At 41.2% G+C, this 24,717-nt stretch overlaps 2 protein-coding genes across 5 annotated transcripts in view; both read left to right on the plus strand.

Moving 5' to 3' along the window:
* rps6ka1 (ribosomal protein S6 kinase a, polypeptide 1) overlaps positions 1-16,289 on the plus strand; it is a 60,315-nt gene extending 44,026 nt beyond the window's left edge. For 2 of the 4 annotated variants that reach the window (XM_008306838.1, XM_008306840.1), the window contains exons 3-22: positions 4,760-4,876; positions 5,003-5,084; positions 6,658-6,738; positions 6,914-6,993; positions 7,203-7,309; positions 8,934-8,971; positions 9,375-9,517; positions 9,623-9,693; positions 9,825-9,913; positions 10,028-10,092; positions 10,208-10,310; positions 10,641-10,771; positions 11,312-11,437; positions 12,057-12,146; positions 12,253-12,411; positions 12,944-13,105; positions 13,692-13,768; positions 13,861-13,978; positions 14,088-14,225; positions 15,929-16,289. In XM_008306838.1, the coding sequence (XP_008305060.1) occupies positions 4,760-4,876; positions 5,003-5,084; positions 6,658-6,738; positions 6,914-6,993; positions 7,203-7,309; positions 8,934-8,971; positions 9,375-9,517; positions 9,623-9,693; positions 9,825-9,913; positions 10,028-10,092; positions 10,208-10,310; positions 10,641-10,771; positions 11,312-11,437; positions 12,057-12,146; positions 12,253-12,411; positions 12,944-13,105; positions 13,692-13,768; positions 13,861-13,978; positions 14,088-14,225; positions 15,929-16,051 (2,100 nt within the window). In that variant the 3' untranslated portion in view covers positions 16,052-16,289. Of the gene's footprint in view, positions 1-913; positions 1,081-1,961; positions 2,016-2,740; positions 3,302-4,759; positions 4,877-5,002; positions 5,085-6,657; positions 6,739-6,913; positions 6,994-7,202; positions 7,310-8,933; positions 8,972-9,374; positions 9,518-9,622; positions 9,694-9,824; positions 9,914-10,027; positions 10,093-10,207; positions 10,311-10,640; positions 10,772-11,311; positions 11,438-12,056; positions 12,147-12,252; positions 12,412-12,943; positions 13,106-13,691; positions 13,769-13,860; positions 13,979-14,087; positions 14,226-15,928 lie in introns of those variants that run through there. The other 2 variants (XM_008306841.1, XM_008306839.1) reach the window with 2 other exon arrangements.
* Positions 16,290-23,219: 6,930 nt separating this feature from the next.
* On the plus strand, positions 23,220-23,801 carry LOC103376500 (TMF1 regulated nuclear protein 1). Its single transcript, XM_008306886.1, has one exon. The coding sequence runs from the start codon at positions 23,220-23,222 to the stop codon at positions 23,799-23,801; it is 582 nt and encodes a 193-aa protein (XP_008305108.1).
* The last annotated feature ends 916 nt before the right edge of the window (positions 23,802-24,717 follow it).

Consider the following 24,717-nt stretch of genomic DNA (forward strand, 5'->3'; position numbering starts at 1 on the left):
TCTCTCTCTCTCTCTCTCTCTCTCTCTCTCTCTCTCTCTCTCGCTCTCTCTTTCTTTCTCTCTTTTACTGAAATTGATGTCACAGGCAGCAATGACATTCGGATGAGGCATGAGCTAACAATGTCAGCATGCCCTTACTTGGCTGAAGCTTCAGTCTTCTATACTCTTCTTTGGAGTGCCGGCCACCGAACTGGCTGTAAACCTGCACTGGCCCCTTGTGTTTACCAAAGAGCATTACACCACGTCTGTCTGTGATGTGCAATGCATCCACTATCTTGCAGTTTCATCTATCAAGTTTCTAAAGCTGCACATGCTGATTCACACAGTGCTTCTTATTACCACAGTTGCATTGAATTTGTTTGTTTTAGCTTTGATTTCCTCAATAAAGAATATCAGCTCTAGAATCATATCATGATAGGTTTGAGGGACAGTAGTCCAGGATTTTATGGAGTTTTCCCAGATGAGCAACAAAGGAAAGTGTAAACCTCAACAGGTTTGTCCTTTTCTGTAGAATCTTTCAAATTTAAGACGAACACCAACCACTTTTCTTCACTTCTTGGGAATTTGTTTAATCATATGAAAAGGCTGAGTATGCAAAATAATTATTTCTGTGTGTATGCAAAATTTTGTCTTGTTTGACAAAGTTTTAGAGACTTGTCTTGAACTGCTTTTCTCCCTGTGACTCCACTACCTGCCTCGTTTCTTTTTCGCAATGAAATAAGAAATGCTTCCAAAGAGCCAGTTTCTGCAGCTTTGGATCCTTTTCCTCCCACACTGTCCAGAACAAATTAGTCTGCTGCTCAGATACATTTTTATAGCTTCACCTCACTTCCCATTTTGTGTGTGTGTGTGTGTGTGTGTGTGTGTGTGTGTGTGTGTGTGTGTGTGTGTGTGTGTGTGTAGTATCTTTGTCGGTGCTGTATTGCATACAGAAAGTGTTGGCTAACTGACACAGAAGCTGTGCATTTGTGAGATTGTCACAGAGGTTCACAGACATCAGTGACAGCCTCAGTGACATGGAACTATCTGGACAGAGGCATGTGGAGGCTCATATTTCGCACCAAAACCCGCATACGAGAGGCAAGTGGTTGTTACTTTCACATGTTTGTTCATTTGATGAGAGGTTTACATCTGTGTGTGAGTGTATGTGGCGGCAGGGGATTTGCCTAAAACTTAAAGCAGCTGTTTGTGTGTGGTGTGACCCTTGGGGAGGAGAGGAAGGGGTTTCCTCTGTGAGGGTGGATGTGAAGGTTGTCCCAGCTGTGAAGCGAGAGGAAACGCAGGACAATGGAGGATCTTCCACCTCCTGTAGCCCTCAATCGTAAAAAGTTAGTTTGTCATTTAATTCTGGGAATGCGATCGATGTATAGTCCAGTGCTAATTCAGGTACATTCTTTCTGTTTCAGTCTGTGCATTGCTGCAGGAAACAGTCGTACCAACACAATAAAATTGAAACTGTTAATCAAATCATCACAGGCCACAGAACTAGAAGGAGAGTCATTTTGGTTCAACACAGTCTGCAGATCATGTGCTTTATGTTAAAAAAAAAAAAAAAAAACATTCACTCATTTCTTGGCAATGCCAGCACCTTCATGTAATCAGTCAGATATGCTGGTTGGATTTTAAAATTTCTGTGCAGCAGCCGTTACGCAGAGAAGCTCGGCTCCCCCAGTGTTGACACGTTGGAGCTATCAAGCAGGAAGGAAATGAGATCGGCTCAAGAAAAGAGGAAGCGAGAACCGGGAGGGAAGAGAAGTTTCCTGTGAGGCAACCATCACCACCCTCCTCTGCCTCTCCTCTGTGTGTGTCAGTGAGATGTATCTGCAGGAATTACTTGTGCATTTGAGTGGAATATGTCTGTATTTCTTTAAAAAGGGAGGAAACCTTTGTGATGAAAAATATCTTATTGCAAAACCAAGTGTGTTTTTCAATGTTAACTGCTGCATTCAAATACCCCTTAGAACGAGTCTCATATCACCTGGATAGAGAGGGACTTTGCCAATATTAGAGCCCAGGTAAGCTCTCGCCAACCATTCGTGCTCTGTAGTTGTTTTGTATCAGTCAATCTGCAGCTCCTCCTTTGCTAAACAGGCATTACTGTTGCTTGCTGCTGTGTTTTATCCACTTCAGACTGAAACACTCTTTTGTGTTTTGGGTTTTTTTTTCTCTTTGCCCGCTGAATATTTGATCACAGCAATATTAAAAACCAGCCCTTTTCCGAGCAAAGGCCGCCGCTACACTTCTGTTTGGTCAAAAGAGAAGTTAACTCATGCGTTGTTTTTCCGGGTGTGCTGTGACGGCTACTTCCCAAGCAGCATTTACCGTATGAAGAGGGGGGAGGGGGGAGGGCAGGAATAGACAATTATGAGGCAGTGACTCGTCAGAATCACCTCCACTGTGTTGACAATGAGAGGGGACACATCATCCTCTCTCCACCTCCCTTCCCCTTTCCTCCGACTTAGTTGAATTGTGGGTAAAGGGAAATGGCACAGAGTTGGACCTTTAAATCCAGTCAATTACTGATAACAAATACATTAAGCCATATGTTGCATTCATTTTTTTTTTTTCCCAGAGGAGCAAAGACGCTTTTAAAATTGCTATTTCCACTTCTCTCTTTCACTCTCTTTTTTGTGCTGTTTGAGTTTCAGCCTGCCCTTCTTTCTCTCTTTCTTTTTCGGATGTGTGTGTGTCTGTCTGTCTGTCTGTGTGTGTGTCTCTGTGTCTGTGTGACAAGTTGGGTGCAGGACTGTGAGAATGTGAGCATCCTCTTCCTTCCTGCTTGCTTTCGGTTCCAGCTCACTTCAGCTGAAGTCACTCTTTGAGGACACATCGGTCTGATCAGATCAACACAGAGAGTGAGGACAAGAGAAAATGAAGATGAAGCATTAATATATATATATATATGTAAAGTATAGCAGGAGGTCTCTGCAAAAGAATCAATTGCAGAGGCTGAGAGATTTTTCCCTATTTACCTGCAGTCCACAGAGCTAATCCCAACAAGAGTGCACAAATTAGTCTAAAGTGTGCTCGTGGTGATACGAGGTGAGGTTTGAGATGATTTATGCCAGGTAGTACAGGGTTTGCCTTGTTATGGACGTGGGTAGGATAATAATACTGTTGGGGAAATGCTGAGATGGAGAAGGACAAGAGAAAGTTCAACCTGAGCAGCATGCTGTTCCTCTACCTGTTCAAAAAGAACAAATCCTTGACTGGCAGCCCTGCTCACTGTAACAGCTGCAGATCAACAACTACAACAAGCAATGGCGCCGACACTTTACCTGCACCGGGGAACCAGTGGACGGTAAAGTGACACCTCCTCTTGATAAACTTTGAGCTGTCAGTTTCCAGAGAGCTGCTGTCACTCAGCGTTGTAATTATTATTTTTTTAAGTGAATGAGCAGAATGGTGGTATTTATTAACGCTGCAAAGTTAAGGCCAATCTTTGTGTTTACTGGTATCAGTGGTTGTGTAGAAACAAGTTGCAGCTGAGAGTCTGCAACTAACACTGGTTTCCTGTTGTCAAATAAAGTCCCAGGTTGTAGTGATCTGTGGTGATGGCTGGTGAGGTTTTGATGACACTTTTCTCAGAAGCTAAAAGTGTTTTTATTTTTTGTTTTTTTTGTTTTTTTCTTTTGGTCTTGTTCAGTAATTTTAAAGTTTTAAGTTATTTCATATGGGTTGATCTATAGAATACTGACACTATTGACAAACACTCATCACAAGTTCCACTTCAGGCTGGTAACTGGTCACTGAAAGTTGTTTAGTTTGTTTAAACTAGTCAAAAAAAAAAAAAAAACTGCAAACAAAAATCAGTCATCAGTTTTACTTGATAGATAATGCACATGATGACTTTCACATTAGTCAGTCAGAACCTTATGCACTTTATAAGTGATCATTGCCAACTGCAAAAATCATCAGAGCCTTATTTTGTCTGTTATCTGGTATGTTAATGGGGTATGTTGTATCACATAACTGTTGAGATCAAATTTGAAGAATAAACTGTCGCACAGACTGGATGTCTTACTTTCTCGTTCCACATTTTGAAATTGTGCACCATAACCACCTCCGTACCTCACCGGTAGAAGCAAATAAAAAACACAGTGGTGAATTTATAATACTTTTTGGAGAGTAACTACAGCGTTAAGCCTCACCCGAAGCCCGGGGCATGACACCCGGGGCAGAACTGAGGAAAGCCTCTAGAAAGAAACTTGTCGATGTTGTTGCTGCTTTGATGCTTCTCTGTAGGGTGTAGACTGATTAGATTGTGGTTAAGGCTTCCACGAGGTCAGCAGCAAGTGCTCATATAGTGGTGCTCCACCCTGTGAGGAACCTGTGAAGTTGTCTCTGATCAAAAAGTTAAGGTTGAGGTTATACAGCTTATGTCGAAAAAAGAGAACCACTGCATTATTATGCATTGCACCTTTTTTTTTTAAAGAATGCACCGCTGGTTTACTGATATACTTCAGTGCAATGTTGCAGTCACTATTATTTTCAGAAACTGGCTTTAAGTGTAATCACTCATACTTACCCACACATCTCACTTTTTTTTTACCGTGCTTCCTCTTTCTCAAGTGTTTATTTTGATATAGTGCTATTTACAGCAGGAGACACTCCCACGAAAGAACACAGCAAAACATCTCTGACATTTTCTGACTTTCACAGAATTCTTACAAACATACAGTATTCTCATTGAGCCAGCTGGTTTGTGATCACATTTATTATACTTTCCCTCTATTTTTTTTGTTTTACTCCTTTTTAGGAAGATGGAGACATCAAGGAGATCAACATTACCCATGTGGTCAAAGAGGGCTCAGAGAAGGCTGATGCCTCCCAGTTTGAGCTTCTCAAAGTATTGGGACAGGGATCTTTCGGCAAGGTACTTCTGCCTTCCTCTTTGTCTGACATTGCACATCTTTAGCCTGTTTTTCTCTCACTCCCTAAGCGACACAAATAATCTTCATTTTTAACTGTTTTTTTCTGGTGTTTATTGTGCTCATTGCAGGTGTTCCTGGTGCGAAAGGTGACCCCTCCTGATGCCAACCAGCTCTATGCCATGAAGGTCCTGAAGAAGGCCACACTCAAAGGTACAGAAACCTGCGGTATGCTTGAATGATGTTACCACAGTGGGAGAGTATAACAAGCTACACTATGGTTCCATTAATCTCATAATGTATGTGGAGCATTGCAGTGTAGCAAACCTGCAGCACAGGCAAAAAAAAAAAGTCTGTGAGCTTTTGCTTTGAGACTGTCTTCAGTTTTTGGACCCAGCACAAAGCTCTGATGTCTAACATGTAAAAGCAGAAGTTACCAAGCAACCACCAATTGATACAAATAAATAAATACTGTCACACCTCTGTTTGCAGAGCAGATCTACACAGCACATACACACTGTTTACATGCTGCTCTCAAGCCTTTTACATATATATTTATAGTAGAAGCATAGTGATGGTGCTGCCACTCTGCAAAAAAGTCTGCATGTATGTTTAATGTAGCCACATTGTCCAGATATGGAAGTTTCTGTTACTGAAATCTTTTGTTATGACTACAGCTTGCAGGCTTACACATATGTATGTGTAAGCCTGTTTTTAAACCAGTGCCACTTGCAGAAAAGTTGCTCTGCAGCTGATATGACAAATAAATAAGCAAATAAAATGACATCCTCTCCTGTTTGTACAAATTATTGAGTCTTGTATGTATTTATTTAGTGCTAGTTGATTATTGATGGTTCCTGGTCTTCACAGTTTAAAATGTGTTGCTTCTTTCTGTTTTATCTCTAGGTTTGGGGTTGCAGGTTAGGCAAAACAAGCAATGCATTGCAATCATCATCATTTTTAAAAAGGCTTTCTTTTTGGTTTCCCTTTTATTTGTATCTTTGTTTTTCAATGCATTGTTACCTCAGTTTCATGTCAGAGGGTGTATGCTTTTCCCGTAACTCAACAACAGCTATATACAGTAGTATGTGATACGAAGCCCACCACAGCTTTCAGTGGGTTTTTTTCGTCTTTGCACACAGGTGGTGTGGTGGTCTCATCACCTCATGGTAAACATCAGGGAATCAGATTTATTCACACGGTCTCCAAAAATGATGTGGTTGGTTCTAAATGTGCAGATGTACACCTTTTTTTTTGAAAAAAAAAACCTGAATCAGCATTTATTATGCTGTAGTTCTGGATTAGATCTCCTCACCATTCAGTTAGAAGAGGAGAGCGAACAACAAACACAAATCATCAACATGCTAAAAGCACAACTGTGAATCTTGCTCTGTGCTGTATTTTAAATCCAAAACCAAACACATCTTAAGTCAGACAGCTCCGCTAAGCTCGAATAACAACCAAGAGCTTCCACTGAAACTCAGTGGGACCTCTACAAATTTGAATCAGCAACGTGTTGTATCATTTACTGTGTGGCCAACTTGAAACCATCTATTTTCTTCATGATAATTCACACATGCCATTTCTAGACCACAGTGGGTTGGAGTGTTGGAGGGCTTTTTCACTTTCCTTTTCTATTTTTGAATTTTAAAATTGAATTTATAAGTAATAAAAAGCAGTACCTAAAGTCCATTGCACACTCTTTTTTCTTTTTTTCTTTTTTGAATAATACATACGTGTTCATGACTTAGACACTAAACTCTTGTTCATCTTGTGCATCCATCAGTAAGGGACCGTGTGAGGACGAAGATGGAGAGAGACATCCTGGCCGACGTCAACCACCCATTTGTTGTCAAACTGCACTACGGTGAGTCAACCTGATGCCTTTATGTCCCTTTACTTTCCACGCCAAGATATTATTAATGCATTTTTTTCTACCAGTTTGATTATTTTTTTGAATTGCTTTAAATTCCTTGAACTTTACTCATGCTTCCTGTTTTATCGTTGAATCCAATGAATCTGAAACATGTGTGTCTTTGTAGCTTTCCAGACTGAAGGGAAGTTGTACTTGATCCTTGACTTCCTCAGAGGAGGAGATCTCTTCACTAGACTTTCCAAAGAGGTGAGAGCAGCTCATTAAATTGTGATATTTTGCTGACTTGAGGTCAGGTTTTGTTTTCTTCAAGTCTAGTCATTAATCTTACTTGGCTGACAAATATTTATCAAATTTTTCTCCGTTGTCTCTCTCTTGTGGTTATTCTTCCTCATTATTTTTCATTCTCTCTTTTCCCGTTTCTCACCTCCTCTCTGTACGTGTCTGACGTCTCCCAGGTGATGTTCACAGAGGAGGATGTGAAGTTTTATCTAGCAGAACTGGCATTAGGACTGGACCACCTCCACAGCCTGGGCATCATTTACAGGGACCTCAAACCTGAAAAGTAAGACCTGTACTGTCACTGCAACAGAAATATTCACCCAAAAAACTGCAATATTTCATGAGCTTGGACTGGATTTTTTCGATAACAGCTGTGGAATTATGCTCACACATTTTTGCAGTCTTTTGAGAAAGCTGTTAGTCCTGTCACAAAGCTATGCAAAAAGGTTTTTATTTGAAGTAACCAAGTAAATTATGCACCAGCTGAGAACCTAGACAGCAGAGATGTTTTTGTAATTTAGAGCCTGGAATTGTAACAAGGCTTTCCCGTCATATTAGAAGCTACTCTGTAGTCGCACTTTGTTAGCAGTGTGAAAATTTAGAGTGATCATTACTCACTAAAGTATTTCTCTCTTATATGCACTATGAATGCATTTCTGTTGTGTCATACTTTCGCAAGCTGTTTTAAATGCTGCACCCTGCATGGCACACGTCAGCTTGTGGTCTTCCTCGTCTCTGTTTTAATTGCTGCACTGTTTCTTTTGTGGTACATGACTGCCACCAGCTGTTGAACTTTCTTTCCCAGTGTCTGGACTTTCTCAAGATACAGACGCACTAATCAGACATTACACTACAGTGTTGCTCGTGAACAATTTGTCACGTTTTTACACACTGTGGGCTCATCTGTCACTGCAATATAAAGTCGCACATCTCAACAGAAGCAGAACAACCATGAGTAGAAGTAAAGAGAAGTCAAAAATGCCTTTTAGAAAAAGAAGCTTTATTGTCATTGCACACAACATATAACGAAATTTTAATTGGCATCATCTTTGCAGCAGCTAATATGGTCACATGTCTAAGAAAAAAGTTAAAAGGTGATATAGATAATCAAAGAGCAATAAAAAAATAAAACAAATACAAAATTAAAAGTGCAAAAGAGCATTTGTTAGAATGAGTCTGTAAACTGGGAGTGTCCTGGTTCCTGCAGCAGTCTCTTTTTTTGTGCATGATAGCAAAGTTATATTACGATAAATCATAAAAAGTAAAATTAAAAACTAAAGCTGAATTTGTTAGTTATTTTGCAAATAAATTAAGAACCTGGTTTCAGCATTTACAACATTTTTATACATTACGTTTTTGATCCATTCCATGGATTCCAAACTTGTTTCCTATCGTCTCTGTATATTTACAGCATGTTGTTCAGCCCCGTTCAGCAAAATAGTCCCTGAATTTTTGTCATATGAATGTTGGTCAAGGATCAATCACTCATGGCTCCTTAGTTAGCACTGAGACGCACCATTTTCTTGTTTTCACAAAATCAGGTTACTACATACTGTTTATTTTATTAGCAGATTGTTAATTCTCCTGAGAGAATGGCACAGCACATATGATTAGTTCAGGGACTGTCAGGAAGTTGTAAACCTGTTGAATTTCTCTGTTTTTACAGTTTGTAGATAAATGGTATAATTTGCCTTTGTAATTTGTATAAAATGCCTTTCAAACCCGGTGACATTTTTTTGTTCTTCAGAGGATTGAAGTTATCTTTTTCCATTGATAACCCAGATTAGAGCAGAGCAAGGCTGTGCCACTGATAAAGTGACATTTAAAGCACATGTCTTGATGAGCAAAAAGTTCAAACCCTCTAAGACCTTCTCATTATTCTAACATTTAATACCGTTTCCTTCTAGCATTCTCCTGGATGAGGAGGGACATATCAAACTCACAGGTGAGCCTCCTGTTCTTTTACATCCTAATTCCTCCATGGGGGACACACACTCTTTCCTCTCCTCCACCTCATTGACCTCCATTACTCACAGCAAGGTGACAGCCTTATCTTGCAGGTGCAGACGTCTGCATACGGGCCTATGTATGTTCCCCGAGTTAATTATCACACTTTATCTTATGGTCATCAATGATAACCACCATTTATTTACCCTGAGGGGCCTGCTGCAAACCAAAGTTGACCTGAGGAGAATCTAGACAGGCAATATATAAGTCACTCTGATGAAACTCAAGAGGGACAAAGATTAAGTGTTGTTACAGCGAGTTCTTTTGCTTTTTTAAAGCAAATTCACAAAACATCTTTATCACATCAAACACTGTTTTATGTTTTGTGGCCTGTTTTCCAGATTTTGGCTTGTGTAAAGAAGCCATTGATCACGAGAAGAAAGCTTATTCCTTCTGTGGTACTGTGGAGTACATGGCACCAGAAGTTGTTAACAGGCAGGGACACACCCACAGCGCCGACTGGTGGTCATTCGGGGTACTAATGGTAAGGGGGGGGGAATATCAATTTTAACTAAATTTCAAGCAAACAGTAAATATTCTTCTTCACTGATGGATCGAGGGATAAAGATTTGTATGTTTTCTCTCCCAGTTTGAGATGTTGACAGGATCGCTGCCGTTTCAAGGGAAGGACCGCAAAGAGACCATGAATCTGATTCTGAAGTGAGTACCATCTGGGTGTAAGAGCAGTTCAACCATGAAGCCTATTGTCACATACTGGAGCTGTTCATAAATGTCTCACCCAGTGTCTGCTACCACAATTAAAGCTGTGCGCCATCTGTCTCTCTCTGCAGGGCGCGTCTAGGAATGCCTCAGTTTTTAAGTGCAGAGGCCCAATCTCTTCTCAGGGCTTTGTTCAAGAGGAACCCTGCCAACAGACTGGGTCAGTATCAACTCTCCAACACGACTTTCACAGATGGAAGACTGTAGTCCATTCGATATATTTTCATTTTCTGTTTGAGATCGAGTCTGTTAAATGTTAATGTTTTGCTCACAGGATCTGGTGCTGACGGTGCCGAGGAGATTAAGCGGCATGGTTTCTTTTCTACCATCGACTGGAATGTAAGGACTTTGAAATATGTGCACTGTAAAAAAACAAAATGCAATTTTTAGAGGAGCTGTCACAGATGGTGTTCAGAACTGTACAGTGTGAGTATAGGCCCTTTATTCCTTTCAGAAACTCTTCCGAAAAGAAGTAAAGCCTCCATTCAGACCAGCGGTAGCACGTCCGGATGACACCTTCTACTTTGACTCTGAGTTCACTTCCCGCACACCTAAAGGTCAGGTGCCAAAGACACAAGTTCTTCTGATTGTTCTAATAGTTGATTCCATGTCTTTCCTGTCCAATCGAAAGCATTGTAACAGTATCTGTGGTGTTGTATTAAATCTCCCTTTAAGCTTAAAAACAAATCAATACGGGACATTGTTGATTTAAAAGAGACACAGCGGTGTTTACAGCAACATTAAGATGCAATAAAGCTTTATTATAGCAATGCTCATAAAAAAAAAATACTTATGCTTTAAAGTGTTTTCAGCCGTGACTTCTTTCGAACATGGACTTCCAAGGCACAGACTTCCAGTTTTACCAGAGTTTCATTATTATCTTGCAGACTCACCCGGTGTGCCGCCCAGTGCCGGAGCCCACCAGCTCTTTAGAGGCTTCAGCTTCGTCGCGTCAACTATGTTGGAGGAGGAAGGTTTAGTGCAGCCAGTGCAGCCTCCACCGCATCCAGTGGTCCAGGTCAGCTGTTTGTCTCTCAAGGGACATTGCTGTTAATGTTAAGTTTGCTTTTGAAGCAAAGTGTTAAGAATAATTGGAAAAATAAGTTGTCCATTTAATATATTTAATGATTTTCCTACAATTTTGGTGTTGGAGTTATTATTAGGTATAGAACATAGTGATTTATAGCTTTGCAACAGTTTACAACAGGTATTTCAGTACACATCAGTGTCGATTTAGAGCAGTTCTGTGTGCTTACTGATGATAATATGAAAGAGGAGGGCAAGAAAGACAATTTGAATATGTAAGGTGTGTGAGGCAGACAGGAACGAGAAGAGAATAAAATGACTCAAAAGTGGTACACGGCTTCAGATCCTGTTTCATGCTGGCAGAAGCCGTAATTACCTGCGTGTGGCAGATTGCGAGAGACAGTTAGACAGAGAAAGAGAGTGTTTCTAGAAATAGATCCTTCCTGAAAACCATCAGCAGCCCTCCACCTCTTCAGCTCTGTCAGTCTGTTGTACCTCTGCCACTCTTCAAATTTCAACTCTTCCTCCGCAGCAATTACACGGGAAGAACCTGCTGTTCAGCGATGGCTATGTACTGAAGGAAGACATCGGCATGGGCTCTTTCTCTGTCTGTAAACGGTGTGTCCACAAAGCTACCAACACTGAATATGCTGTCAAGGTATGCACATGCACACACGTGACACCCACCCAAAACTGCAGCCACAGTACAACAAAACCCAGCAAATTTGCATACATTTTTAGCAGTAGTTCAACGATGTTTTAATTTTAAACATCAGCATGAAATTGAATAAGTCACAGCTGCTGCCAGTGAGAGGGTAGCCATGCTTAGCATGGTGATCTTAAATTCACAATGACTCCTATAACTCTGAATTTACTATGATGGAATAACATGAAACAGGCGTCTTTGTCACAAAAAAAATAAATAAATTGGTTGTTTTCGCAGATTTCTTATAGGTCCTCTGGAAATATGAAATATGGTTCAGCTACTTCTCGTAGTTTCCTCTCAGACCACTTAAATTACAATATGTCAAAGAGGTTATTATTACTTCCTCTCCCCCGTGATGCCAAAAAATGCCTGCCTACTCCAGCTTTAAGGAAATATACCAAATTGTAGGGAATCTTATTAGTATTTTACAATCTAGATAAGAATCTCTACTCATTAAATCTAAAATTTTGAGTTGTAGATATATTTTAAAGAGTGAAGCAGTTTTCTTGCCAATTTTCAATTCTTAAAACCGGACTATAATGTAATTTTGTGTTATTTTTGTGACTGACAGATGATTGACAAGACCAGTACAGACCCTTCTGAGGAGATTGAGATTCTGCTCAGATATGGACAGCACCCCAACATCATTACCCTAAAGGATGTGAGTTGACAGATGCTCTTATATCACACCATTATCATTTGCCCTCGGATATTGAGTGAAATAAGCATCGCTGCCGGTGACGCTTTAAAACGTGTTTCTGTGTCAGGTGTATGACAATGGTAAGCAGGTGTTCCTGGTGACGGAGCTGATGCGTGGAGGAGAGCTGCTGGATCGGATCCTCAAGCAGAAGTTCTTTTCGGAGAGAGAAGCCAGTGCTGTGCTTCACACCATCACCAAGACCGCAGAATACCTCCACTCACAGGGGGTGAGGACAGCTGACACTAATCATACACGGCCTGTTAGAGCACTTAGATGTGCCAATTTATTGAGTTTCAATATGTTTGTATTGACTTTATTGACAATAGTCCAATTTCTGTCTGAGATAGCTGTTGTCTTATGGGTCATCATTGATTCCCTTTTTTTTCCATTTTTTTCATTTTAAATAATCTAGTAATTCATTGATGTTACTCTTAAATATTGAGAAAAGTTATTAAATAATATTTGGGGAAACAAAAATAATCTGAAAAGACAATATGCAATGCACCACTCTGTGTTAAGAATTTATTGTTTTTGTATTTACTTGGAGTTGCATACAGTATTCACCAAACACATCATGATACAGAAGTCAGACATAAAATCTGGTTGAAATGAGTTTAACATTAACATTTTTTATTAAATTAACCTCTTGATTATCATTTATATTGTGTTGTTCTGTTATATTTTTTCACCCAGTGGTATCTCTAATTACTTTACTGTATTATTTTTTCCTTATTTTATTTCTTCCTCTTGTTTTTCAGGTGGTGCACAGAGACCTGAAGCCCAGTAACATCCTCTATGTTGATGAGTCAGGGAATCCTGAGTCAATCAGAATCTGTGACTTTGGCTTCGCTAAGCAGCTGCGTGCCAACAATGGCCTGCTGATGACTCCATGCTACACTGCTAACTTTGTCGCTCCTGAGGTGAGCAGGTCACACACATTTAGTGTCACCCTTGTAACAGTGAAGACTGGAGTCCATCCATCCATCCATTATATATACACAGCTTAATCCTCACTAAGGTCGCGGGAGGCTGGAGCCTGTCCCAGGTGACTCAGGGTGAAGGCAGGGGACACCCTGGACAGGTCACCAGTCTATTGCAGGGCTACACTTAGAGACAGAAAACCAAGCACACTCACATTCACACCTATGGACAATTTAGAATCACCAATTAACCTCAACATGTTTTTGGACTGTGTGGGAGGAAGCTGGAGAACCCAGAGAGAACCCACGCTGCACGGGGAGAACTGAATTCAGTTCAATTCAATTTTATTCGTATAGCGCAGTTTACAACACATGTTATGACAGAGCGCGTAACAAAGTAAGGTATAGACCTTACAAAAAAGAACATTCAAACTCCATGCAGAAAGATCCCAGGTGTCCTCACCGAGATGCAACCAGTGAACTTCTTGAGCAATGATGCTAACCACCTTGCAGCCCAAGACTGGAGTCTCTAAATCGAATTTGATTAAATGAAAATCCAATGTGGTTCAATGTTACTCTGTCGTAGGTGTTGAAGCGTCAGGGCTACGATGAGGGATGTGATATCTGGAGTCTGGGAGTCCTACTCTACACCATGCTGGCAGGGTGAATACCAACACTCAAATTCCTCTCTTGAATGTATTTTTTTCTTTCTTGATACTCTTTCTTTTATTCTGTTGTCTAATTACTTTTACCAGTTTCACTCCATTTGCCAACGGACCTGAGGACACCCCCAATGAGATCCTGAACAGGATAGGCAACGGTCACTTCAGTCTGACTGGAGGCAACTGGGACACTGTGTCTGATGCTGCCAAGGTAGAACTCCAAATCTATCTGACAGCTCCTTCTCTCTAGTTCCCTACAGCTAATTTTGGTCTCTTTTAGTTACATTATCAGTTTTCATATTTTATTCGGCTTCTTCTAGGATCTTGTGTCCAAGATGCTTCACGTGGACCCCCATCAGAGACTGACTGCTAAGCAGGTTCTCAAACACCCCTGGATCATCCAGAGAGACAAACTACCCAACAGCCAGCTTCCACACCAGGACCCCAAACTGGTGAAGGTAAAAGAACTGAGTCCATTCTCTAAATATAATATTTATCATCTCACAAGTGGTTATAATTGAATAAAGCCTGGATTCAATTCAAATCAGTTAGAGTCAACTCAAAATTGCTAAAGAAAACATGTAATTTAACCCTCTGAACTCCAAAACCAACCAGTAGATTGAAACAATTGGCAAAATCACACCATTTATCACTTAGAAACTGTAAAAACCGAATAAAATCATTCGATTTTTAACTTTCTGATGATCCATTAACTGTTGATCTGTGACATACTGTTCTGTTGGGAAAATTAATCAAATCTGAGTAGAAAATTATGACGTTTTATCAAAATCACTTTACATGCGACATGTCTCATCCATTGTCTATACACCACTTAATCCTTACTAGGGTCGCAAGAGGGCTGGAGTCTATCCCAGCCGACTTAGGGCGAAGGCAGGGGACACCCTGGACAGGTCACCAGTCTGTTGCAGGGCTACACTTAGAGAAAGACAACCAAGCACACTCACATTCACACCTGTGGACAATTTAGAATTTGTAATAGGACAAATGGTATAAAGTTGTTAGCGTTAGTGACGTGTCTTTATCAGCTGTTGTTCCTAGGTGTGGCCAATCTGACAGAACCAGTGGGTGTGTCAGTTTGGCCACACCTACCGCCGCGTGGTGGCCTGTGGAGCAGAGCGTCCCAGGTGTGGGATAGAAGGAACGCTCCATCATCTCTATTGATTGTGTGAGAGCCTCGCTTCCTGATTTCAATGGCCTCCTGGATCCAGCACCTGTATTTGTGCTCCTCAATATTGAGGAGCACAAATACAGGCTCTAGAGGCCACCGCGCGGCAGCCGGTGTGGCCAAATTGACACACCCACTGGAGATTGGCCACACCTAGGAACAACAAGTGATTAAGACACGTTACACACGTCAGATGACACTTCTGAAGAAGACGCCAAAACATGTCAAGGTACAGCTAACAACTTTAAACCATTTGTCCTATTACAAAGAAATCCTTAAGCCCTTGCTACCAACTGCGCCACCTTGCAGCCCTTGCCTGAACCAGATTCTGTAAATACCTGTACCTTGTGCATTCCTCAGTGCAACTGTGAAGCCATTCGTGACTCAGCTGCAACCAACAGTCACATGACAAAAAAAAAATCAGAAACTTCCTCAACTGAACTGCAGGCTGTGTTTCTATACAGAGACAATTATGGAAGTAAATTTAAAGTATAAATATTTAAGTATTTTTAGCATGTGGTGCCACCATTTTGTTACATCCATGGCAATTTTAGTTTTTTCAGTTTTTGTAAAATAAATTCAGGGAATTTTAATGATTTATGAAATTATAACTTTGTTATGCTGCACAGATAAAGGCATTTTTGAGTTTCATTTACCTTTAGCCATGGTTGTGCTGTTTCTATAGAGACGTGAGGCTTTATATTGCAATGAAAAATAAGTCCACACTGAGTAAAAATATGACGGAAGCAAAAATAGCACAGAAAAATGCTTGGGGTTCAGAGGTTTAAGGTGTATTCAAAGTATCAAATGTAGCTTTTCTTTTGGTTTCATATAACTATGCATATACTTTTCTGGCTTTTTATACTGCATTGCTGATAGAGTACAGTGCATGGTTATTTGTAACTGTCAGCTGAATACCATCATTTTTCATACCCATATCTTGGCTGCAATCATCATGCTCCTTCTTACATACAGGGTGCAATGGCAGCCACCTACTCCGCCCTGAAGAACTCCCAACCCACTCCAGAGCTCAAGCCCATTGAGAGTTCCTTCTTAGCTCAGAGGCGCGTCAAGAAGCTTCCCTCAACCTCTCTGTAGAGACTCAAAAACAGCCAATCAGCTCACTGAAGTCTGATCAGAACCACACCTCTTGGCTCCAAACCACCCAGTCAGCTTGCTCAAGGACTTAACTGTCCACCCGCCAATACCAGCCAAGGAACACTGACTGTGGTCCTGCCCCCATCTTGTGACGCTAGTAGTCCTGCTCTTGCTATCAACATCCTTGTGTGGGCTCATCAGCTGCTGTTAGCCAATCTGTTTGGACTAGCAAAAAAAAGAAAAAAAGAAAAAAAAATCCTGAAGATGGATGGGGGCGACGAGAGCCAAAAAATGTAAAAAAATAAAATACTGGGTGTAGGTTTTTGGCAGATGTATTAGTGCCGTGTGAGTGTATGTGCGAGTGTGTGAGCGTATTCGTGCATGACCTGCCACAGTCGATGCAGCCATGTTTTTTGATAGTGACAATGAAAGTTTTTCTCTCCTTATCATTGCTGTTATCGGTTGTCATTCTTGCTGCACGCATGTCCATCTGCCTGTTCCGTCATCTGTCCTCCTGCTCTTTTTGTAGAGTTGATGAGCTTTATATTATCAGCTGTGTTGACAAATCAACCTGTGCCGACAGCACAATAACCACAGTACTGTCCAACTGCTGTTAAATGTTTTTCAGAGAGCATTGTTAATATAAATATTAAACATTTCTGCCATAAATGCCTCTTTGGCTTTGGTACAGCCAGAATACACAGATTTTGGGAAATGTCAAAATGCTGATGTTGATGATGCAAAATGTTTTTTTTGGTTAATGTCAAACTATGCTTGTATTTTGTTTTTGCGTGCGTGCGTGTGTGCGTGCGTGCGTGTGTGTGTGTGTGTGTCTGTGTGTGTGTGTGTGTGTGTGTGTGTGTGTGTCAGTTGCATGACTTGCAGTGTGTGTCTGTAATGTGATGCTGCAGAGTCATGTACATGGTCCGGTGATGTGATGATGTCATGTGGCTTCCTTGTTTCGCTCCTCTCCCTTTTCTCTGCTTGGTCAATCTGCTGGCAACCATTTGAGATGTCTATTATTTTTATTACTATAAAAACTAGTAAACATAGGTGGCTTTCTGTGAAAGAAAATCTGCCCAAGGAACAATGTGGCATGTTAAAATTCAATATTTGCTTTTTTTTTTTTTTCTTGTTTTTTTTTTTTGTTTCAATGTGTTTCTTGAAAAATGCATATTGAATGCTGTTTTCTGTGTTGGCTGCTTTTGTTGTTTGTTTTTGTTTTTGTTTTTGTCCAAAGAAAGTGGTGATTTAAAATAGTGAAAGACATGCTGGACACACCACAGCCTGTGGACTTAATGCCGTACAGGTCTCTTCTCCTTCTTCTGTAGGGCTGACTGTTGTCTGTAGGGAATTAAGCACTCAAACGCAGCTTCTCTTCTCCCTTAAAATCTCTGTCAAATCACTGGTTGGTAATATCACACAGACCTGCCCTCATTGTGGAGTATCTTTGACATTCATGATATTTGAATTCCATAGATTCTCTTGATTATATGACTTGTTTACATTTTATTGACACTGAATTTGAGACCTCTGAAAGAAGGGTAAATGTGTCTCATTGTAAGTCGCTTCATAGGGTAGGTCTTGCTTTCAGCTCAGTGCCTAGGCCTACAGGTGAGGCAGAATGTCTTGCAAGGACAACACGTGAATTAAAAAAAAAAAAAAAAAAAGAACGGCCAGAAGATTACTGTACATGTGTTGAAGGAAAGACCTGAGTGGCTGAATAATCTATGAACCAGCTGTCTTACCTCATAAAGGGATCAAAGTTATATTCTAATTCTTGTTTGGTGGCAAAACTCTCCCTCCTTTGACTAAATTTATGGTAAGATGTTATTGTATGATAAAGATGAAGATTTTTATATCTTACAATATTAAAAATTGAGTTGCTATGACAAACTGTCTGTCTTGTTTTTTAATTTTGCCTTTGCAGGGGAACTCAGATGACCTTGCACCTCTACGAAGTGAAAAAATTCACAATTCACAGATTAAAAAATGTTCAAAATTGATCCATCAGAGGCTCAGATATTCTGACAATTAAAGTCTCTCTCTGGTCATTGATTAAACCCCTAAAAGCTCATCTCTGGGGTTTAAAGTTACACATGTAGAAGTTTTTTCCCCATGAAAATAATACCTTCCTATCTTAAAATGACTTAGATGTAACACAACACTGTTGCATCCCCTCGAATGCATAAATCTATAAAGTCCCCGCCTGCCTCTCCACTCACTGCAGCTGGAGCTCAGTAGCTAGCTCCGCTCAAACACTGTAAAACTACTGTTCTGTACTGTACTGCAGAAGGTTGCAGTATTGGAGAATTTGTCAGTTCTGAAGGATAATAATGAGAACAGAAAGCCCCACTCTGTAAGTTAACAGGATTAGTCCTTATGAAACCCCAGAAGTCTGCATCTGTGTTTTTGAGACTGTCATTGGTACACTGCAGTTTCATGGTGGAACTACTCAGTCATGGTGGCGACTGCTTATTTTGCTCATGACATATCTTCTAGCATAAAAAATACACCATTTGGGTATACAGCTAAAGACTTGATTTTCTTTAAAAGGGCACTTTATTTTATTTGATCCTTTATCCTTGTTGGTGCTCACAGTTGCCTTTTCCTGTTCTTTCTTGTTACACAAGCTTTCTCTTAAAGACTGAGTTTTGAAAGCCTCAGAAAAGACATGACACTGACAGACTGAGCAGCTCTTCTCATAAATAATGACCTTATCGGTATGCACACAGTTAGCGGAATCCATAAAGTACTTTTCAGAGAAATGAAAACAACATGTTTCATAACATGATTCTAAACAGTTCCATATAGTAAAGAAGAGAACAATAAATCAGCACGAGTTGTCCACAGATACTCTGTGGGTATCAAAATGGGTATCTGGAGGAACTGTGCTGGATTGATGCCTCCCTGCTGTGGAGGGTATCTGACTTCCAGCTCCTGTCTTCCTTGGAGCCTAGAGCCTGGTGTCCTTCCACAGATGGTCACTGGAGGGAGGTAAAGTGCAAGCTTGTTTTTATGCATATCAATCCAGGCCCTACTGGTTAAACACATTTCTGTCTCAGCACTCAGTACTGACCAACAGTGATGTTGTAGTCTCTTTTTATTGTACATTGAACAGTTGTGTTGCCTTTTTGTGTGTTAACATACTGAATTTTACATTTTGACAATTTGTGCCCTCTGATAAAATGTACTGAGTGGTGTTGGTGTGTATCCACAATCAGATGCATCCATGGTAAATACATTGATTTGTATTTATACCTGCACACTGGGGACAACTTACAGAGGTTATATGTGAATGACTTTCTTCTTCACTGCCTCTCGATTTGGCTTTCTTTGCCTGTAGCACTGTGCTTGTCATGTTGTTCCATCTTCTCCTCCTCTTTTTCATGCGCTGTCACTTTAACACCGTGAGGACTTGCAGCAGATTCTGTTTTGCTATGAGTGTGATCTCATAGTATCACCAAGTACTTCTACCTGCTGTTACCTGCCTCGATGCGACTGCAGAACTCACTTACATAACAGACACAAAGCAACTGTAGCTCATAACTGTGGGAGTGCAGGTCAGTTGCAATCTACTGAGAAAAATGATGCTGAGAAGATGTGCGCCATCATATCTGAGATAAATCCATTAATTCATGCAAAGACGCACATGGATGCCTTGATATGTTCCCACTGAGTTCTGTTGTTTGTGCTTTGACGTCATTGTGCTGGTAAATCACTCTGCAATTAATGACTTCCTGCTCTTTCACACATACACACACAGACTCACACACAGACTGACTGACTGACTCAGCCTTCGGCAGCAGAAAGAGGCAACTGATATTGATTACAGAACAGTGGAAAACCAGCATCATCTGTCTCCTATCTCGGAAGAGAAGTAAGTGGTGCAGTTTTTATCCAGGTCCTGTCTCCTCAGTTTACAGCAGCTGTCAGCTGGAGCAACTCTGCTTAAATGCTGAATTTTGGGGGGTTTTGACAACAGTGGGAGTGTGTGTGGGGGTGTATGTGAGAGTGGAGCCTGAAAAAGGACACTGTCTAGGGCTGAATATTTTAGTAACACTTCTTATTGATTGTGTTTTTTGTTTTTTTTTGGTTGTTCTGGCTGATGTGCTGCCCATAGAATCATTGATCAATTACTGTCCTATAATGTTTAACCATCTTGTTTTCTTCTCCTTAAATTCAAGATAAGATGTGTTCTAAATTTCACTTAAAATGTCAGTGGATAAGAGTTGTCTGTTAGTGACATTTACAGCTTCTGTGACTACAGTAAATTTACTTGACCCACAGTAAAAATAATAATCCAAAAAAATAATCCCCCCCCCACACACACACACACACACACACACAAAAACATTCAGTTTTATGTTTGCACATACTGAAGTATGTGTGTTGCAGCTGTTTCTCCATCCTCGCCTCTGCTGGTCAGACTTTATTTATTCAAACCAGATTATGTAATAGTTTCAGTCTAATACTGTTAAGTACCCCACTACACTCCACTACACACAGCTGAGAGGAACCCAAAATACTCAGAGTCATTTTAACCTAAGACAGATCAGTTAGTGAGAAGGCACACAGATGCTCTCTCTCCTCATGTGCACGCACAAAATACAAACACACGACGCAGATTAAAGTAATCTGGAACAGAGGGTGCCGAATGGGAGATTGAGAACAGACTTTCATCACAATTTTAGTTATAATGGTGGAGAAGCGAGACTGATGAAAAACGGTGGTAAGAGATAATTGCATTTTGGGGGGACTTGGCATTTAAACATAATTAATTCTGCACACTCAGTGACTGCTCGTGTGCTCGTGAATGTAGGAAAACTGTGTTTTACTTTGTCACAGAGGGGTTTTGTTGTTTAAGCATCCTCCTGTTTGCATGCAGGCTAAGTCTTGCTGCTCAAGGAGTTTACCAATGATGATGGCAATCTGTGTGTGCAGCACTGTAAGCACCACATGGGATTAGTTTAGAGTGAGGAGTTTTAACTGGGGAATGTTGCGCAACTAATACAGTCTTCCAAAAATGGGGATAAAAAAAAAACTCCACTGAAGCATCTTGTCTTGATCCCTGGAAGCTGTACTTATTCAATACGTTATGTTTATAGTGTACAACTGTATAAACATGAGAGTAATTGTGCAGCACATACAAGTAAAGCCGCACTAAGGCTGCACCATGTCGTGTTTCATATACATAGTTTAAAATTATGCAAATAGATTCAACATGTAAGTATCATAACTTTTTGATAATTAAGAAATGTGTAGATTTCACTCTGTCAGCATAATATATTCTTATTTATTTTATTTTGGACCTTTGCCAGCAGAATTTCATGCTGCTTTTTATTGTAAATTTTTTTTGCAAAGACCTTTCTTATTTCTGGCTTCTTGACTGAACACCTCAAAATCATCTTCAGGATTTTCTTTTATTCTTTCCACTGGCACATAATGTCCAGTCTCCTGCCTTTCTTCCTTTTGCTTCCCCCTCTTAGTAATTTTCTGCGTTTCTCCCTCTTCTCTCTAGAGATCAGTAAAGCTAAAAGCGGAAAGGGAGCAGACAGAGCTACTGCTAATGCAATGCCAATCTTGAGATAAAAGCTAAGTGAATACTCCAGTATGCAAGCGCATGGATACTCACACACGTGCACCCACCTCTGACCCGCTAAAAGCTTCAGTTGTTTTGATTCAGCAGAGGGCAGGTATTAAGACATCACTTCTTAGGGCTCCAAATGCATTTGAGGGAACTTATTCTGTGTCTTTTTTTACATACTCTGATCATGTCATTTCTCGACTGGATATTACAGCAAGAAGAAAAAAGTCGAGGTATTCAAGGATCATGACGATCTAACCACATACACACACATCAGTTGAAATTGGTAGACACTGGTCATTAGTTTCTGAAATGACGAGGTGATTGAACTAGTAAAGACAGGTGCACCTGTTCACCCGCTTAGGACTTTGTTTCCAGGATGAGGTGTTTAAGCATCGGAATAAAACACATAGCAGCAGTTACTGTTTAAGTTTAAATGCTCCAAAAAAATCCAAACTAGTTAATATTGCCTTTTTGGTTCTATTTTGATACAATTCACTTGTGCACCATTGGAAAGGTGTTGATGCACATTGTTCTGATGCTCTCAACTGCAAGTAACATATATAAATAATTGGATTAAAGAGCAAGATGCATGTTTTTAATTACACTCAGAGGTATTTTCAGTGAGAATATTTTTTAATATACCTGGTATGAGATTTTGCTAACACACTTGGGCCAGATACTGTGTGAATTACTTACTTAAGTCTAGTTCACTTCCAGCAGTGAGTCTTCATTACCTAAGGAATCTCTCTCTCTTTTTTTTAATAGGGAGAATCTTGCTTTTTCATTTGTGTTTTTGGATTTCACAGACAGAAGATATCTATAGAATTTGCAAGAAGACTGCACACTGTCAAATGGGTTAAAAAAAAGAGAGAAAACATAAGAGAAGAGTGCTGAGAAATGGTGATACTGCTCAGCAGCAAGGTGATAAACAGAGAGAGAGAAACTGGAACATCACCCCTCCCTCCTGCTTTTGCCATTTGATTTCAAGGTGGTGTTGCTAGGGGCAACCATTTGAGCAAGAGAACGGGAGAAGGAGGAAAATGGATGGACCAGCTGGTAGGAGAGATGGCAGCAGAGAGGCTGGGGAGAACAGAAAGTGAGTGAGACAGCATCACCAAGACGAGAGACCCGATACATCTGCATTGCTTTTCCTCATTGTGCCGCACTTGACCAAGCAGAGCTGATCAAAGCAGAGGATGACAACGAAGCAAAACAGTCAAGCGGAGGACACAACAGCCTGCCAGCATCAGCAGCAGAGAAGGAGGGCTGCCCAATCATCAGCTGACATGCTCATGAGTTCAGCGGCCAATGAAATGCCAGGAGGCACCCTCCCCAACACAACCACTCAGACGCAGAGACAGCACAAGCCTGGCTCAGATCTCTTATTAATGAATGGAGCCGTTCCCAGGCTACATCACTGCACATCTCTGCACTCTCTGCTCAGCTGCTCTCTGCTCTGAACACGGGAAAACGAGGGGAAAGCACCAACAGTGACAGGAAGGACAGCAGTATTCAACACCGGCTATGAAGCGACGACAAAGAAGCACAGAAACCCACAATGAGGACACAACTGAGGACATGGCAGCAGCTATTAAAAGCACGGACTCGCATCCTGATCTCCACCCACTGGACTCGTCACCTCCATCATCACCATCTTCTCCCCCTCTCCCTCCATTAGCCATGCCAGCTTCTACATCTGCCACGGCTCTCCTGGCACTGGCATGTCCAACCACCAGGCGATCCATTTCGATGGGAGACTTCCGGAGGGTGACAGGGGCGTTACCAGCTGGTTCTGAACCCCCATCCACGTCCGCCACTGCCCCCTCTTCCAAACTCGTCACCCCCAGCTCCAGCATGGAGTTCGAGGCGGCCCGAAGGCGCCTCCTGGAGGTGGAGGAGCGTCAACGTGTCATCAGAGAGATGGAGCGTCGGCTGGAGGAGCTCAGGGAGGTGTTTGTGCGCTCGGAGCAGGAGGTGGTGGTTCATGGGGAGCTGGTGTCGCGGATATCTAGTGCAGCCCAGCAGGGGGAGCTGTACGTGGCAGAGAACAGCCAACGGCTGAAGAAAGGCATGAGGTTCAAGAAACACCGACCCACCATCGTCTTTTCCTCCATGCTTGGACTTCGCACATGCCTCCCCTGGCCTGTGAAGCTCAAATAAGACAGTAGAGGCTTCTATTTCATCCATCACTTTAGAAACGTGCTTTATATAACTGGGAGGATAGGCTCCCATTCTTTAGCTATCACTCATTGACATGGCTGCTCTCCAGGTTCCACCATTCTGCTCTTGTATCCAGAGGCTGGTCCTCAAGGGCTTTAGAGTGCCTACAATAATCACACATGCTAGTAAGGAGCTGCCCATTCAGTGCAGTTCAGAGGAAATTCTCTGGTTAGAAAAAAACAATCGAGCCAGAATCAGTGCAATGTGTACAGGATGTCATTATATCTTCATTGTTTTTACAGATGCATTGCTGCTTGCGGTTTGATGTGGGGTTGGACTTGCATACATGGTGCATGGATGAGTCATTTTTCAGGTGATGTGGGAGGAGAGGTTCAGACTGGCCTGTGAGGTATCGAGCTCTTTGTTGTATTTTCCTTAACTTGCGCGGCAATGCACAAAAAGCTGATGAGGATTATGTAACGTTAACCTTCTCAGAGGAGGGAGAGGAAAAGAGTGAGTGAGATGGCAAAAAATAAAATAAAACATAATGATGGCGAGATGGATGAAGGCTAGGCATTGAACAATCAGCCATTAAGACAGGAGTGAAGGACGGGGAAGGAGAGGTCAAGCTAAAGATTGCTGCACCATTATATAAAACCAAGAATGCAGTAACAGGAAAAGGTGGTGGAGTCTGAAAAAGAGATTTTGCACAAATTGTGGAGCTGAATTGGTTGATATATACAGAGAAAACGTGCCTTGGCTCCTCTGAGACCACTTGTCCACTATTCACAGCATCTGTTTTGACAGCATAAACAAGGAAAGATATTCACCTGTGGCCTCCTTCCTATCCAGTCACCTAGCAACTGCTCATCTTCTTATCCGAAATCCGCTTCTGCAAACATACAGAATGTATCCA

The sequence above is a fragment of the Stegastes partitus genome, unplaced genomic scaffold, assembly GCF_000690725.1.
Source record: "Stegastes partitus isolate 25-593 unplaced genomic scaffold, Stegastes_partitus-1.0.2 Scaffold48, whole genome shotgun sequence".
Lineage (NCBI taxonomy): Eukaryota > Metazoa > Chordata > Actinopteri > Pomacentridae > Stegastes > Stegastes partitus.

What these genes read in the sequence shown, in the direction of transcription:
- LOC103376500 (XM_008306886.1), top strand. Translation starts at nt 23,220, where the DNA reads ATGGCAGCAGCTATTAAAAGCACGGACTCGCATCCTGATCTCCACCCA.